The 18,575-nt window shown below is 41.1% G+C and overlaps 1 protein-coding gene across 2 annotated transcripts in view; it reads left to right on the top strand.

Annotated features, from left to right (window-relative positions):
* Positions 1 to 18,575, top strand: part of smarcc1a (SWI/SNF related, matrix associated, actin dependent regulator of chromatin, subfamily c, member 1a) — a 211,297-nt gene that overhangs the window by 107,390 nt on the left and 85,332 nt on the right. For both annotated transcript variants that reach the window (XM_060823713.1, XM_060823712.1), the window contains exons 20-21: positions 4,239 to 4,497; positions 14,677 to 14,838. In XM_060823713.1, the coding sequence (XP_060679696.1) occupies positions 4,239 to 4,497; positions 14,677 to 14,838 (421 nt within the window). The remainder of the gene's footprint in view (positions 1 to 4,238; positions 4,498 to 14,676; positions 14,839 to 18,575) is intronic.

Raw genomic sequence — 18,575 nt, 5'->3', positions numbered from 1 at the left:
TCCTAGCGGATCTCATTTTTGACTACACTTGCTTGCCTGCTTTCTATAACCCTTCAACCCATTCCTAGTTAAAAATCCACCTTACTTTTGGATAATGAATCCCACAGATTTATGATCATTCAGGACAAATAATCTCTCCTCATCTGTTTTTAAATCTGCCACCCCTTATCCTAAATCCATGATCTCTCATCCTGGATTGCCTGACATGAGGAAACATCCTCTATTTCTATTTTGTCAATACTCTTAAGTTTCTCATATACTTGAGTTAAATCTTTTCTTGTGCTTCTAAACTGATTAGTTTCTTTTCATAAAATAAACTTTTCACCTCTGGAATCTTGTGAATCTTCTCTGAATACCTTCAAAAACAACTATAATCCTTTCTCAATCATGTGTTTTGTAACTGGTGTTGCTTTGAAATCCTCACCAAAACAGAAGAACTCGTCAACTACGCTGCACTGAGAGTCAGGTTTTGTAAGTTCAGTTCTAGTTCTCAGTAGACCTGGCACGACACTTCCCTAACCCCCACTGGACTGGTCTGAACCTGTCTCGACACCCGTACTACCACCAGACCTGAACATCTCTGCCACCCACTCTTCTCCACTTGCTGTCCGGCCTGATTTTACTCACCTGTCCCCAAGATTACTTAGCTGGCCATCAGCATCCCCCTGTCACCCAACTCCTTTTGGCATCTTGCTTGTTGGCACTCTTCCCTTGCTCATCTGACATTCTCTTGTCCTGATATCCTACTTATCTCGCACCCCACTAATGTGGCATCCTATTCCTGGCATCCGAGCATCTCAACACTCAAACGCTGGTCTTATGTCCTTACAGTTTGACAGTAGTTGTCAAAGTGGCTATCAGGTTCTTTCAAGTTCAGAATACAGCAACTGATCGATAGAAATGCTATAAGGCATCTTCCTTTGCCAGTTTTCTACCAAAAAAGATTCCAAGTGTGGCTCTCCATTTCTGAGAAAGAACTGAGCAGAATCTCCGTGAGATTTCCAGTTCTTGGAAAATATGACGAAAATTAACTTTGAGATGAATAAAACCAAATGCGGATGCAGAAAATCTGAAACAAAAACTGAAATTGCTGTACAAATTCATCAGGTTTGGTAGCATCTCTGTTGAGAGAAAGCATAGTTAACCTTTTGAATCTATTGATGCTTCTCCAGAACTTTTAGTAGCGAGATAAAGTTGGTATGTTGAATAGCTGGAGATAGAGCCAGGAAAGAGAGAGCTCGACAGTTCAGTGGGCAAACAATGATAGTCTCCCGGGAGATTAAAAAATGAGTTGATATTGGGGATCATTTAGTAAATGTGCTGAAAGCAGCCCATGTCATGGCACAGCCTATGGTGAAGGGGTAGATGAATGACGTGGAAGGAGGTGTTCAGGCTATAAAATTATTGGACTCAACATTTGAGTCCTGAAGGTAACATTGTCTCCAAATAGATAGTGAGATGCTATTTTTTTTCAACTTTCATTTGAGCCTCGTTTGAGCACTGCAGCAGATCCAAGACCATATTGGCCAGGAAGCACAGTGCTCCCTCACTGTGTAAAAAAAAAAATCAAGTCATCAATAAGCAGCAATTATTTTACCAAGACACTGACCCTGGAAGTTGTCTTAATAATTTTAAATGTTTCAATTATATCACTTTTTTCTTCATTCTGTGAGACATGTGCCTATTATATGGTCCTCAGGCCACTCCCCTAATCTGAGGAACCAGTCTCCAAAACCTTTTCTTGCCTACCCTGCAGTGTAGGTACATTCTCCCTTTGATAAGGAGACCAAAGCTGCATGTTGTACTCCTGATGTGGCCTCATCAATGCCATATGCAATTATAATTAGTCCTCTTCACTGGATACTTCAGAGTATCTTTGGCAGAATCTAACATATCACACGCCCATCTTGTTGCTTTATGATTCATACAACTTATTAAGAAGGCACTTGAATGTTGTTGACCTTTTATGACAAACCACCTGGAGTAGTAAAGTATAGTAGTTTTGCTACAAGTGTTCAATGTTGGTTGAAACCACATCTTCATATTGTGTGCAATTTTGATCTTCAGAGAAGAAGCTTGATCATGTTAACTCCTTTGATGCAGGGCTTGTCTTGGAGAGAAAAAGTTGAGGAAGTTGGGTCTAATTTTAGAACAGTGAACTGAGCTCATTGACCCAAGGTTCTTGAGGGTTTTTAACATGGTAGATGCAGGGAGAATGGTTCCTGCAGCTATCTAGAAATGGGGCCCGCCACTTCAGTGAACAATTGAATTCCTCATTGAATTTCTGTTGAAAAATTTCCTGCCAAGATGTATTATTTGTATTTGGGTTTGGATTATTGAATTTGGGCATGAATATATTCAGATTTTTCATCTACAAGAGCATCCTAAGGTTAAGGTTTGCTGAATAGCCTCCTGTTCCTCCAACTTTTATGTTTGTATATATGAAGCCCAAGGCCCTTTTTGACTGCAAACATTTCCTAGCCTCAACATTTAAAAATTGTTTTTTATTTTTCTTACCAACATAATTTCACGCTTTGTCACAATTTATTTCATTTGTCATGATCTTGCACACTTTCTCCCTTCTAGCCTGTATTTTTCCCTCTGCAGCCTCTTCGCATTGTCCTGCCCATTCATTTTGGGAACTTGAATATATAACATTCATTCTCCTTACCAAGTTATTAGTCTTGATTGCAAACTGCTGAGGCTAAGAAATTATCCTTGGGGTCTCTCATTGGCAATCTGAAGGTCCGAACCAATGTCCCTTTTATTCCCACTGTTTTGTATCTGGTAAACAATCCTAAATCTGTGTTACTATGTTACTCCATCCCATGAGTTATTTTTGTGTGATCATGTCTTGTGACAATTTATCAAATGCTTCTTCAAAATCCAAGTATGTAACATTGACTCCTTTCAGTCTTGCTAGTTTCATCTTTAACAGATTTGGCAAACACCATTTATCTTTTATAGTCTTAGTGAAATTGCTTAATTATATTTTTTTTAATTTGCTGTATAAGCACAATGCTAACCATCATACTATCATGCAGTACGAAATAGGCCCTTCTACTCATCAAAGATGTATTACTATACTTCTGTACCATCAAAAATATACTACTACCTTTACTACTCTCTCTGTCTTGCACTCGGCCTACAGCCATGAATGTTATGACATTTGAAGTGCTCAATGTCTCGATTAGAGTGGTGCTGCATAAGCACAGCAGGTCAGGCAGCATCTGTGGAGCAGGAAAATTGACATTTCGGGCAACAGCCTTCAGCAGGAATAAGTGTTCATACAAGTGCTTTTAATGGTTAAAGTTTCCTGCTTCAACTACTATCGCAGGCAGTGCATTGTAGATAGCTACCACTCTCCTGGGTGAAAACACTTTTCCTCAAATACCCTCTAAACGTTGTGTTTCACTTTAAAATTATGCTTTTTAAAATTTAAAATTTTCAAACTATAAAATTTTGAATTTATTGATGGTATGCCAAGTGATATCTAGTTATACATTTTCTTTGCTTTTGTTACTTTTACTAACTTCTAATCCTTGGACAAGATTCTGATATGTTAATGAATTACAGAAATTCCGTGTCAATGAACCCACTATCTCTTTAGTTACACTATGTTTGGAAACCAATGGAGTTCATCAGAGTGAGGTTATGTGGGTCACTCCTTTGTCCTATCAAAGCTGCCACAGACATGATGCACGAAATTAATTGTTTTCTGTGTGGAATTATTCAATGGCTTTGCAACAGAGGAAAATTGCATGAGTTCAGCATGCTTATTGATTGTACAGTTGTTGTTTCTTGAATTAGTAGTGATACTTAACAAGCTGGATGTTGGTGTGAAGAAGTTACTTGATGATGTGAAGATACTCCAGTGGGCAAGCATCAGCTTAAGAGTACTCCAGTTATCTTTGGTAGAAGAAAAGTGAGCTTTATTGATGTTTGAGCGTGCACCTGCTCGCTGAAATTTGAAGAGAAAAAAATACCAACTATTAATGTTTATCTACTTTAAACATCAACAAGACTGAGGAAGAAATTGTCCATTACTATTTAAAAATCCAATTTGATTGAATAACTGGAGGAATATGTAACTGAGTGATTCCAGTTTCTGGTTTTGGCTGCATGAACTCCATCGAATCATGCATTGAACTTTCCTAAGTTCTCCATTAACTGCAAATATATTTTGTAAATGCTATTGACTTTTATAAAACCAAAACTCACTTATTCTTGCTTTGTAGGCTCTGGAAATGTACAAAGATGACTGGAATAAAGTATCTGAGCATGTTGGCAGCCGTACACAAGACGAGTGTATTTTGAATTTCTTGCGACTGCCCATTGAAGATCCTTACTTGGAAGACACCGACTCCTCCCTTGGTCCTCTGGCCTTCCAACCTGTTCCTTTCAGCCAGTCTGGGAATCCTGTCATGAGCACAGTGGCATTCCTGGCCTCCGTTGTGGATCCTCGAGTAGCTGCAGCAGCTGCCAAGGCTGCTTTAGGTAAGTAATATCTAGAACTTGCCTCTGCAATCTGTTAGATTCATATAAATCTTAGACTTGCCTGCCATATTCTTTGGTGCTAGTATGTCCTCCTGCTTCATGCTGATTTCCTTTACCTTTTGTCTGTTATTCACCCTACATCTGTAATTTTCTTTGAGCTTTTGTCTTGCTTTACAAAAGTAGCTTGCATGGTTTATGCTTGCTAACAATATTCCAGCTGGAATGGAGGCATAGTCATCAATGGGGTCAAATACCTTGTGTTTTGTTGTTGAGATCTTGTGTCCTTTTTCCACCAACTCTCATTAATAATCTGCAGCTGATGCAGGTATCAACTTGAGAGTTTGTTGAGTAAAGGAGCTGTATGAGGAGGGGACTTGTCAGGGAAGCAGGTAAGCAGCTGAGTGGTGAGTATTTTGCTGGCTGGCTTTAACTGTTCAAACCTTGTAATTTTATTGGTAATTGAAACGTTTCATTGACATTAGGTTTGTGAACCGTAATTTTTATTCGGATCATTAGATTTGTAAATGATTCGTTATCGATTTTATAATATTGATTAAGGCATAATAAAGATGGCTCGATGGGAAATACGCTGCAGCTGCAGGACGCGGAGCTCTTAGAAGCTAGTGCAGTCCAGAGCAAATGCACTCGTGCGTTTTCTTTGGCATCTGAAACTACCTTTGAGGTGGGAGTTGAGCTGCAAACTGTGATGCATCAATGAAAGATTAAGGTTTATGAACACTTGTTCCAGGAGGTAGTCACATCCCTTAGGTTGTGATTCTGATTTGATAAAGGATCAAGGACATAAAAGGATGACTGGAATTGAGGTAGGAAATGGAGGAGCCTCAGTCTTGGCAATTGTGCAACAAATTGGGCGTATTTCCAACATGTTTGGCTAAGTTTGAGGGCTAGAAGGTAAAAAAACGAAACCGATTTTGGCATCATGGTGCAAGAAACCATTTTAATTAGGTGGAGCAAGAGGCATATGGTGGCAGCATGGGAGATCTGACTCTGACTCTGTCCTCTCCAGCAAACATCAGGAATCCAGAAGGCAGTTTTGTCTGCCTGGTGCCAAGATATGGGGCATCAGGGGAGGTTATGGTGTTATGATAATGAACACGAGACTGAATTTCTGGTGAGATAGGTTTGCATTCCACCATTTCAGATGATAGATTTTTATTAAATTCAAATTTTAAAGTGAAACTAGATTACTAGTGACAATGTTCATTCTCCACCTGGCTCACTAGTGTCCTTCAGGGAAGGATTTCTACTAACCTCGATGTGACCCCAGATGAATGGCAATGTGATTTAACTCTTAACTGCCCTTGGGGAAATTAGGTATGAGCAATAATGATAGCCTGGACAATGAGTGGAAATATCATCTCAACATCTACTCTGTGAAGCCTCTCCAAAACCTTTGTGAGCTTCAAAAATAATTCACCCTTCATTTTTCTAAATGATGAATAAAGTCTTCATCTGTTTTGCTGTTCTTGATATGGCAATTACTTCATCCCATGAATCAGCCTAGTGTATCTCTCTTTGAATTGTTCCCAATGCCACATTGTGGGCTACAACTTTATGAAGTACTATGGCCAAAGACCCACTGGCACCCTGTTGATTTATAACAAGATTTCCTTATTGTTAAGCTCCAACCCCTGAACAATAAAAGTCAAAATTGCATTTGTCTCAGTTACTTGCTGCACTTGCATGTAACCCTTTTGATTTTCATGCGCAAGAACACCCAGATTCCTCTGCCGTGCTTGTTTTTGGAGGCTCTCTCCATTGAAATAATAGTCTGCTCTTTGAATTTTTGCACCAAGATGCATGATCTCATTTTCTTATGTTTAAGCTTCATCTTCGGGTAAAAAATGAGGTCTGCAGATGCTGGAGATCACAGTTGAAAATGCGTTGCTGGTTAAAGCACAGCAGGTCAGGCAGCATCTAAGGAATAGGAAATTCGACGTTTCGGGCATAAGCCCTTCATCAGGAATGAGGAGAGGGTGGCAGGCAGGTTCAGATAAAAGGTAGGGAGGAGGGACTTGGGGGAGGGGCGATGGAGATGTGATGGGTGGAAGGAGGTCAAGGTGAGGGTGATAGGCCGGAGTGGGGTGGGGGCGGAGAGGTCAGGAAGAAGATTGCAGGTTAGGAGGGCGGTGCTGAGTTGAGGGAACCGACTGAGACAAGGTGGGGAGAGGGGAAATGAGGAAACTGGAGAAATCCGAGTTCATCCCTTGTGGTTGGAGGGTTCCCAGGCGGAAGATGAGGCGTTCTTCCTCCAACCGTCGTGTTGTTATGTTTTGCCGGTGGAGGAGTCCAAGGATCTGCATGTCCTCGGTGGAGTGGGAGGGAGAGTTAAAGTGTTGAGCCACGGGGTGGTTGGGTTGGTTGGTCCGGGCGTCCCTGAGGTGTTCTCTGAAGCGTTTCGCAAGTAAGCGGCCCGTCTCCCCAATGTAGAGGAGGCCACATCGGGTGCAGCGGATGCAATAGATGATGTGTGTGGAGGTACAGGTGAACTTGTGGCGGATATGGAAGGATCCCTTGGGGCCTTGGAGGGATGTGAGGGAGGAGGTATGGGTTCGGGACACCACCCACGCCCTCCACCTCCTCCAGGATTTTCGCTTCCCCGGTCCCCAACGCCTTATTTTCACGATGGACATCCAGTCCCTGTACACCTCCATCCCCCATCACGAAGGACTCAAAGCCCTCCGCTGCTTCCTTTCCCGCCGCACCAACCAGTACCCTTCCACTGACACCCTCCTTCGACTGACTGAACTGGTCCTCACCCTGAATAACTTCTCTTTTCAATCCTCCCAAACTAAAGGAGTTGCCATGGGCACCCGCATGGGCCCCAGCTATGCCTGTCTCTTCGTAGGATATGTGGAACAGTCCATCTTCCGCAACTACACTGGCACCACCCCACACCTTTTCCTCCGCTACATCGATGACTGTATCGGCGCTGCCTCGTGCTCCCACGAGGAGGTTGAACAATTCATCAACTTTACTAACACCTTCCATCCCGACCTGAAATTCACCTGGACTGTCTCAGACTCCTCCCTCCCCTTCCTAGACCTTTCCATTTCTATCTCAGGCGACCGACTCAACACAGACATCTACTATAAACCGACTGACTCCCACAGCTAACTGGACTACACCTCCTCCCATCCTGCCCCCTGTAAAAACTCCATCCCATATTCCCAATTCCTTCGTCTCCGCCGCAGTCATCGATTGAAATTTATGTGGCCTGGACAGAGCAGATGTTGGGAATTTGTTTCCATTGGCAAGAGCGACTAGGACCCGAGGGCATAGTCTGAGAGTAAAGGAAAGACCTTGGAGAACTGAGATAAGGAGAAACATCTTTCGCCATAGAATGGTGAATTTGTGCAACTCATTGAGTACATTTAAAACTGAGAAGTTTTTTTTTGCAAAGGGAATCAAAGGTTGCAGGGAGAAAATTGGAAAATGGGGTTGGAAAACCGATCAGCCGTGATTGAATGGTGGAGCAGATCCATTGGTCCGAACAGCCTAAGATCTGCTCCTATGTTTTATGGTCTTCATCTTGCGTCTTGACCTTGTCCACCTGATTTGTCCAATCAATATGCAAATTAAAAGCACCCATAAAAATTATGTTGCCCATTGTGTATACCTCCATCAATTCCCAGTTTCTTCTTTATCCCACAGTGAAGCAACTCTTCGAGGGCCAATTGACTGTTCCCTCCCATAACTTATTTGTCTTGCTATTCCTCATTTCCTCCACTGATTCCACTGAACAATCTATTGCAGTTCCTTCACTGTTCACCCTGCAGTTTATACCATCCTTTTCCAAGAAAATGTTCCCCTGTCTTGTTGGCCTGTTTGTCAAGAGTCCAAGAGTCACATGGCCTTGAATTTTAAGTTCCCATTCATGGTCACTTTACAGTCCCGTATGTATAATAGCTATCAAGTGATATTAATTGTTGTCAACTGACCTATCTTGTTACAAGTACTTTGTACATTCAGATCAAGAACATTAATCTTTGACTTTTTAACTATGACAGAATCTCAGAACTGATATACTGCAGAAAGAGGATATTTGGCCTATTATGCTTGCACTGGCTCTTCAACCAAGTATCATAACCTAGTGCAAATCTCTCTTACTACTTCCCAATTCTGTGCACAGCATTTCTCTCCAAATAATTATCAATGCCCTGTTGAATGCCTCAATTGAACCTATCTGTACAACCTTTTCAGACAGTACATTTCATATCCAAAATACATTTTGTGAAAAAGTTGTTTTTTTTTCTCACACTGCTCTCACTACTTCAAGTCAATGCCGTCATTCTTGTTCCTTCGAAAAACAGGAAAAGCTTCTGCTGATCTACTCTATTCACACGCCTCATAATTTTGGAACTCTTTTGTACGCCCACCCACCCTCTCTCTGGGGAGAACAGTCCCAACTCCTTCCGTCTGTCCTCATGGTTGAAGTTTCTCTAAGCTGGAGCTGTGATTATAATTGTTTCTGCACTTTCTCCAAAGCATTTTACCATTCCAATGAGATAGAGCCCATAACTATACGCAATACTCCATTGAGATATTCCAACAAGTGTCAAATTCAACCTCACCTCCTTGTTCTTAGACTCTGTGTCCCTATTAATAAAGCTTACTATAACTGTCCTTTATTAAATCCTTCTCCACTTATCCTTCTGCCGTAATGAGCTGTGCAGATATATCTTGGGTCCCTTTGCTCCTGTACCTCTTCTTGAATTGTACCTCTTACTTTAACTTGACTTTAAGTGTTTTCCTGACCAAAGTGCATCTTTTCTTATTTCTCTGCTGCCATCTATTTGCTCAGTCGATTACTCTATCCGTTCTTTTTGGAGTTCTATACTACCCTCCTCACAGTTACAATCCTTCCAAGTTATATGTCAGCTTTGAAATTCTCTCCTGAATGCCATGATCCTGATCATAAATATATGTCAGAATAAGCACAGGCCCCAGGTTCCTCCAGCAACAAACAATTGCTGCTCTGGTACTGTGGATTCAAGCAGTTCCAACGTGCTGTAGTTGGAACACATTGCCTGCCTAGCCATTTCTTCTACGTAATTAATTTAAAATGTTTTAAAAGTGAACTTAGTAACTATTTTCTTGACCTGAAATGATATCTACTAATTTAAACCACTTGGCCAATCATGGGAGAGATGGAAGAAATATCCACCAATCACCTATCTGTGTTCTTTTGATGTTGCAGTTCAGCTCTGACAGGTAGAAGCAGGTTGAGGAAGTTCTTGGCTACTGCTTTCTTATTTATCTCCCTCTGCTGGTGTTTTCTGTCAGAGATTCTGAAAGTACTGTTCTCTGACACTGCTTTCTTTGACACACTTTATGAAATTGCAGTCCCCATTCTCAGTCATCCTCTTGCAGATTTGTAGAATCCTCATCATTTTCTTCTCGTTGGTGACTCTCCTGGTTCGTTCTCTCGTTCTGGTGAGGCTGTTGAATGGCTTGGAGTGGTACTTGCAAATTGTGGTGTTCCCATGAATCTGCTGCTCTTGTACTTGGTCATTCTTGTGGGTTTGAGTATCTGTCTACGGAGCCTTGGTGAATTTCTGTCCAGCTTCTTGTAATTGTTATGTAAAACTGCTGCTGCATATGTTTGGTGGTGGAGAGAGAATTTTTTTGACTGGTGCAAATCAAGCAGTATGTTATATTCTTGACTGCCAGGCTTCTTCACTTTTGTTGGAGCAGCACTTATCCAGCTAAGTGGGAAATATTCCATCACATTCCGGACTGTGTGTCTTTATTGATGATGGATAGGATTTGAAATCAGGTGGTGAGTTACTTGCTACCAAATTCCCAGTCTCTGACTTGAGATGTGTGTATTGCTGGCTAGACCTGCAATTATTGCCCCTCCCTGATTCCTCTTGACAGTGTGTTGGTAAGCTGCCGCCTTCATCTGCTGTAAGTCGAACCACAATGCCCTTCAGGAGGGAATTCCAGGATTTTGACCCACTTACAGTGAAGGAATGGCTGTATACAGAGGGACCATTATTATTTGAAGGCCATGAGCGTGGAGTATTTCGTTTGGTTAATTGAATGCTGGATAACAGTTTAGCCATGCTTTGGCATCTTGTGATCGTGTTCAGATAATCTGAAATTCGGGTAATCGAATGTCAGATAATTGAGGTTCCTCTGTATTTCCAAATCTGAATGGTGAGTCGCTTGAAGGGAAACTTGAAAGTAATGCTCCATAAAAGTGGTCGTGGGCTTGAAAGGTGCTGATTGAGGACCTTTAATGGAAAGATCTTGTAGCCACAGTATTCATATGGATCATGCAATTCCACCTGACCATGTGGAAAAGTAGCCAGGGTTGGGAGAATTTGTGAAAATGTAAACTGACAATAGCAGGAAGGAGCAAAGAATAAAAAATATAAACGATACAAAAATAATGTTAAGCTTTGTCTTTCTATTATTTTTCAAAACAAAACAGGAGAACTAATATTACAAATGGGCTTAAACAAGTGCAATGTAGTGGTTATTACTGAGATTTGGTTGCAGGATGACCTGAGTTAGGGTCTGACTATCGAAGCATGTGTGACAATTTAGAAGGACAGGAAGCAAGGATAGGGTGGCGGAATCACTGTCCATTTAAAAATGATTAATGGAGGTGAATGAAATTCAGGACACCAGGATATTTCTTGTCCATTCTTCTGGTCAAAACAAAGTCAAGTTCCTGGGAGTGACGATAATTTGTAACCTATCCTGAACTTTCCACATAGATGTGACAAAAAGGCGCAACAACACCTCTTCCTCAGGCGGCTTAGCAAATTCGGCATGTCCCAAAGGACCCTCACCTACTTTTTCAGATGCATCATAGAAAACATGCTATCTGGGTATATAACAGATTGGTACGCCAGCTGTGCTGCCTGGGAATATATAAAATAAAACTGCAGAAGTTTGTGAGCACAGCTGAGACCATCATGTAAGCAAATCATGGGCTTCATTTATACATCTTGTTGCTGTGGAAAGGCTGTCAACATCAAAGACTCCACCCATCTGTAATGCTGTCCAACAACCTTTTTCTGTCAGGCAGAAGATACAGAAGCTTGAACCCTAACACCAACGGGTTCAAGAACAGCTTTTTTCCTGCCATTGTTAGACTGATTATAGGACTCTCTAATTTGAGCTAATGTTGGTCTCACTTCATGCACCTCCTGAGCAGTGTAACTCATATGCCTTATTCTGAGCACCCACGATATGCATGACCTGATTACTATGATCTGTCTATACTGTTTGCAAACAAAGCTTTACACTGTATTTATGTACGTGATTACAATAAATCAAATCAGACTAGTTTTAATTTAGCCAGGTTGTTGATATGACCAATTATGTCATTCTAATTGTGAGGTTCAGTATTCAGAATTAGCTTGATTTTCCTCAGTTGACAGTAAATAATTCATTCAGTGGGTTACAGTGAATTTCTCTTGCAAAACTCTCCCAAAAACTGTAGGGATGACTTATAATGGGTTCTGATCTGATGCACCTTGTTGAAATGATATGTGAGCAAAGGGAGCAGCTGCTCTCAGGCAAGTTAAACATTCTGACTCAGTTCAGTAGTACCAAACTCTTAGCATATTCTCTAGCTCAGATGTGTGACCTCCAAGTTCTCAAGACTGCATGGCTGTGAATGAGCTTCCTGATTATTGTATCTGCAAAAAGTGTGTCCGGTTCCCTTTGCTTAGCTTGTGTCCTTTACTTAAAGATGCATTTGTTTGTGTCCGCTTAATAACTTAAAGTTCACATTTGGATACCCACTTATTTCATTACAACTGTCAAATGTCACTTTCATGGCAGTAACCAGCTCATTGCTGTGTTCCACAAGACCCAAATGGCTTTAGTCCTCACTGCAACCATGGCCGAAACATGGTCAGTGAAGATGAATTCCATAGGTGAAATGGGAGTGACTGTTTGTCATAAAGGTAAGTTTTGAATGACTGTTCAGATTCCTTGATGCTACAAACTTGGAGACAATATTAATCAAGAGAGAACCTTGCAGGGTGGGGTTACTGCCCAACACAAAGGATATGGCTGTGTACCGTCTCAGCCCCAGTTGTCACATATATGGAATGCGATGGAAAATTGTCCATTTAATTAGACGTAGCTCCAATACCAATTAAGAACATAACAGAATCCAGGCTAAAGTAGCTTATTTGGCTCCTCAACTAGTTTCTTAAAATTGACTGACTTCATACAAGTCAGTCCTGAAGGAGGGCTTATGCCCGAAATGTCGAATCTCCTGTTTCTTGGATGCTGCCTGACCTGTTGTGCTTTTCCAGCAACACATTTTCAGCTCTGATCTCCAGCATCTGCAGACCTCACTTTCTCCTCGATGACTTCATAGAAGGTGCACATCTAAAACTCTTGGAAGGGCAGCATCTTCCAAACCTCCTTGCTCTACCGTCTATAAGAGCATGAGTAGCAGATATATTAAAATAAACTACCTTTAAAGTTTTCTCCAAAGCATGAAGTACTTTAGTCAAACTTCTGGAACCAGATTCTGTGCTGCAACAGCCAGAATGCTGTGCTTCCAGAAATGAATCAGTGGAGTCCTCCAGTCTAACTGGAGGTGATCCGGAAATGTTAACCCTTCTGGTGATCCCATTGCAACATGAACAAGTATTTTTTTTTAAAAGAAGTTTTCTTTTATTAATACTTTTCCTTTTTCCACAATGCAGTCATTTCTTGGTTGCATAAACTATGTTCTACAGTTATTTTACTGTTTCCTTTTAAATTATTCTAAAATTAAGACATCACCCTCGATACTGTATGGAACAAAGCAGAGTCCTCGAACATCATATCAGACTTCCTTGCTCCCCAGCGGGAGGGACAGATTGGATAAAAATAATCCATATGCTTTTTTTTCCCTATGTCTTTGTGGGAGATTAGGGTTCAGGAAAATACTACTTTTTGATGGTAAAGATGTGCATTTGCAATGCTACCATGATCCAATTTTGATGTAAGTGCCTTTTCAATATTAATGAGATAAATAAGCATTGTCCTTATTTGATCTTGTTAGAGCTTTCCTGTTTAATGGGCTGTCCACCTTTGCTCTGCCACTCATGATTATGACAGATTAATGAGATGCTAGTCTTGGCTACAAGAGTAATTGAATAAATGGGATAATTTGTTTCAGACTGTTCTGTACCTTTCATTTGGAAGTGAGTGCATTTGTTTGAAATTTTTGAGATGCTGAGTGTCCGACTGTGGTGGCCGAGATTTACTGTCTGAGCCAGTTGCAGGGGATAGATCCCAATGATCACTGGACTTTCAAAGTGATGCAAGTATTTGAGGGAGAGATGAAGATTTCTTGGTATTGATCTTCACCTGCAGTTTCCAGTCCTTTAAATGTGGTTGCCTGTTTCTATATTTGGAATCCTTGGCATTCTGTCTTTTAAGCAACTTGACCTTATTGTCTCTCTGCTTCAGAGTTCCCTGAAGACCCTGCTTTTTCAACTGTACTTATGAATGCTCTCCATTCAGCTTTATATATGTTACCTCATGAAGTGCGCAGAGATGTTGTGAGAGGGTTGCTGTGTGAAAGCAAATCATCTTAATTCTGACAGTAATGCATGTGGTTACTGTGTTTGAACTTGTACACCTCCAAACGTTCCCTTTGGAAAAAATTTGAAAGTGTAAGTCAACTTCCAGAGGAGCAGGAGCAGCTATTTCAGACCCTTTTTAGTCTGTTTCTCAAAGTAATCATGGGTAATTGTACCTGAGGCTACTTTTATTCACCCTTGTTCATATCTCTTGATAGAATATCCTTTTGTCATAATTACCTATGATTGTAACTGGAAAACTTCAATTATCCAATCATTTCCAAGGTAGCAAGTTCAAACTTTGTTTCATCCTTCAAAAGCCCTTATTGATTTTGTCCCTTAAAACTGACCCCTAATCTTAAGCTTGTTCTGCAACAAAGTATGGTAGTTTTCTAAAATTACGAGGTGTTAGATTTTAATCAGTTTGTAGGTTACTGTGTTTAAGAGGCACTGTTGAGTGCATTTGTTATGGTGCTTGAAAAGAGGCCACAAAGATATTAAATTGAAATTTTTAGTTGTGAGAAGCTGAGAATCATCATTTCTTTGAATTCTGCAGGGTAAATTGTTAATTGCCAGCAAAGTCTGCAAATAATTGCATTTATCTTGACAGAGGAATTTTCTCATGTAAGAGAAGAGGTGCCAGTTGAACTGGTGGAGGCTCATGTGAAGAAAGTGCAAGAGATGGCTCGCTCTTCTGGGAAAGTGGATCCTTCCTATGGCCTGGAAAACAGTGGCATTGCAGGCACTGCCCCTGAGGAACCAGAGAAGAGTGGTGAGTTAAATTGACTTTAGTAGTTTTCCTACAAATGGAGCTTGCATTACTCTATAAGTGTTTAAGTTCCCTCACTAATGTGTGATCCTGATGTGCTAGCACAACCCATCTGTCAATACTTTTTTTCACTGTTGACACTTGTCACTTTGTGAATGATTTGATTTTGTGTGTGTGTGTAATATATAGATAGATTATATATACGTGCATAACTGTGTTTCAAAACAAAATATGTTCCCAAGCCATGCTCTGGCTGAACCAGAGCCTGGAGATGGCTGCCATAAAGAAACGAAATTGTCTTTTATTCACTCATGAGACATAGGCTTTGCTGGCTGGTCAGCATTTATTGCCTTTTCCTAGTTATGATTGAGAAGATGGTGGTGACATGCCGTCTTGAACCGCTGTCATCCATGTGCTCCAGGTAGACTCTCAATGCCTTTTCGCACGGAATTCCTGGCTTTTAATAAGCGACAGTGAAGCAACTGTGATTTATTTTGAAGTCTGGATGGTGAGTGGCTTGAAGTTGATCTTGCAGGTGGTGGTGTATCCATTTATATGCTGCCCTTGTCCCTCTAGCTACATATGGTTATGTGTTTGGAAGGTGCAGTGTAAGGATCTTTTGAATTTCTGCAGTGCACCTTGTAGATGGTACACACTGCTGTTCCTGAGAGTCGCTGGTGGAGTCTATGTGGCACCAGTCAACCTGCTGCTTGCTCTTAGATCCTGTCAAGGTCAGTGAGTATCATTGGGTCTGTACCCCAGCAAAGTGGTGGGTATTCCATCGCACCCCTAACTTTTATCTTGTTTATGAGGGAGAGGCTTTGAGGAGTAGGGTGTTCAGTTACAATCCATAGTATTCCTAATTTCTGACCTGCGCTTGCAGCTGTTGTATTTATGTGCCGTGTCCAGTTGAGTTTTTGGTTCATGGTAACCGTCAATGTTGACAATGAAGGCTTTCATGATGATACCATTGAATGTCAAGGGGCAATGGTGAGATTGTCATTGCCTGGCATTTATATGGCAAGGATATTACTTGCCACTTGTCAGGCCAAGCTTGAATGTTTTCCAGGACTTGTTGCATTTGGACACAGGCTACATCTTTATGTGAGGATTCATGAATGGTGCTGGCCTTTGTGCAATTATTGGCTTATATCCCCACATCTGGCCTTTATAATGGAGGGAAGTCATTGATGGAGGAACCAAAGGTTGTTGGGCCTAGGACACTACCGAGAGGAAGTCTTATAGGGATCCTTTATTTTGCATTGACAACTGCAATCCAGCAATTCTTCACATATCTTTGTATCCTTAGTTCACCTTTTGCCACCCACTTTGTCAAAAAGGCTCAATCTGCTTTCTCTTGAACCTTGGTATACTCCAGATTGTGTTTGCATGATCAATTCGATGTAACAATTTGTGGTCATGGCCTTGTCACCAGCTACAGGATGTGACCTATTTAATATCAATAAATCTGGTAGTTTGTGGACCTTTATCAGAAGAATTAATCGTTGGAACTGATTCAAGAATAAAACTCTTTCAGGCAAGAGTTATGCATGCCAAAGAAGAGGTCATAGCTGAACAATACTTGGAGTTTGTAGTATCTGTGGCCAATAAAACTATTTCACGGAGAGTCTTTTTTTTGGCACTATGTCCTGATTGGAACTCTAACATTGTTTTGTTTCAGCCCCTGCAACATTTGACACTTGTCAATAGAGAGTGTTTTTAATCTTGCTTTAAGGTCTCATCTAAAGTTCACAGTTGTGCTAATATTTCCCAATGTTCGTTTATTATATGCTTTTGGCAGTGTTGCCACACAGCAGTGAACCCCTCTGTTAATTAAACGAAACACCAGAAAACCTCACCTCACTTCGTAATCTGTTGAAATATGAGTGACAGAGAGCTCCTAAATTCCACTATTTAAAGAAAATAAGGTCATTTTATTTTTAACTCTAAAAGTGAACATTAAGCAACAACTATTCACAATTCTGAGCCCCTTTTTGTTTGTTGCTTTAAATCAAACCAGGGGTTGATTGTGATACTGTTCCTTTTATACTGGTAAGACAATTGCAAACATTTCAAGAAAGCAGCCCAGACTCTAACTTTTTTCTAGTTTTATTTTTAAGCAGGTGCAAAGTGGTTATTCCAGGCATGATGTAGCTGGCTGAACCACTGTTTTAAACAAAACAGATTTTCTTTATGGGCTACTGAATGAAATGCTAACACGAGAACAGCATTCAAGATAACTTGACATCTCTGAACATTGATTCGACATAATTGCAACTTCATGATGCTGTTCCAACAATTTGCAACATCCCCATTACCCCTCTCTACACACAGAAACACACACAGACACACGCACACACAGACACATGCACACACAGACACACGCACACACACACACACACACACACAGTCAGGGAGAGAGTTAGCCAGAAAACCTCTTCTGAATCCGGACCTTTGTCCCAACTAAAACGTGACCAGCAGATTCAAACAGACTGCTTGCTCAAATCAAACCAAACCCTGAACTGGCTACTGTCATTTTACAAGCATTTGAAAAGAAAGATTGAAAGGCTGCCTTCAGTAGATATTTCCAGACATGTCTGAACCTCTGTCTTTGTGACCCCTTTTGAAAAATTCCAAGGGCAAAATAAGTTTGTTAAAGAAGCATCCTCACACTAATCGCAGTCTACTCTTAACCAAATCTTATCTGATTATCTTGAAATCACCCTTTCCACCAAGTTGAGAGTTTTGATTTCAAGCCCATCTTTGCTCTTTCCGTAACAATCTTGAGTTATGGTGATTGTCTGCCCAATGCTTCCTTGTTGATACTTCAACCACTTAGCCCAGCGTCATTGACTAAAATTAAGTCCAGGACTGTCCCCTCTCTTTTAGAGACTTCTGTGTATTTGATGCAGAGGGCAGAAAGGGAACATGAGATAGCTTTGGCAAATAAAGTTCAGAAGAATCCAAAGGGTTTTTACAAATACATTAAGGATAAAAGTGTGACAAGGGAGAGAATAGGGCCCCTCAATGATCAGCACAGTGGCCTTTGTGTGGAGCCACAGGAGGTGGGGGAGATACTGAATGAGTATTTTGCATCAGGGTTTACTGTGGAAAAGGACTTGGAAAATATAGAATGTGGGCAAATAGGTGGTGACCTCTTGAAAAACATCCACATTACAGAGGAGGAAGTGCTATATGTCTTGAAACACACAAAAGTGGATAAATCCCCAGGACCTGATCAGGTGTACCCTAGAACTCTAGGAAGCTAGGAAAGTGATTGCTGGGCTCCTTGCTGAGATATTTGTATCATCGATAGTCACAGGGGAGGTGCCGGAAGACTGGAAGTTCACTAACGCAGTGCCACTATTGAGGAAACGTGGAGAGGACAAGCCAGGAAACTGTAGACTGGTGAGCCTGATGTCATTGGTGGGCAGATTGTTGGAAGGAATCCTGAGGGACAGGATGTACATGTATTTGGAATGATAAGAACTGATTAGGGATAATCAACATGGCTGTGAGTGGGAAATCATGTCTCACAAACTTAGTTTTTTGACGTAGTAACAAAGAGGATTGATGAGGACAGAGTGGCAGACCTGATCTGTATGGACTTCAGTAAGGCGTTCGACAAGGTTCCCCATGGGAGACTGGTTAGTCAGATTAGGTTTCATGGAGGGAGAACTAGCCATGTGGATACAGAACTGACTCGAAGGTAGAAGACAGAGGGTGGTGGTGTAGGGTTG

The sequence above is a fragment of the Hemiscyllium ocellatum genome, chromosome 4, assembly GCF_020745735.1.
Source record: "Hemiscyllium ocellatum isolate sHemOce1 chromosome 4, sHemOce1.pat.X.cur, whole genome shotgun sequence".
Classification (NCBI taxonomy): Eukaryota; Metazoa; Chordata; class Chondrichthyes; order Orectolobiformes; family Hemiscylliidae; genus Hemiscyllium; species Hemiscyllium ocellatum.
Note: the sequence above shows the minus strand (reverse complement) of the source record. Positions and strands in the feature narration are given on the sequence as shown.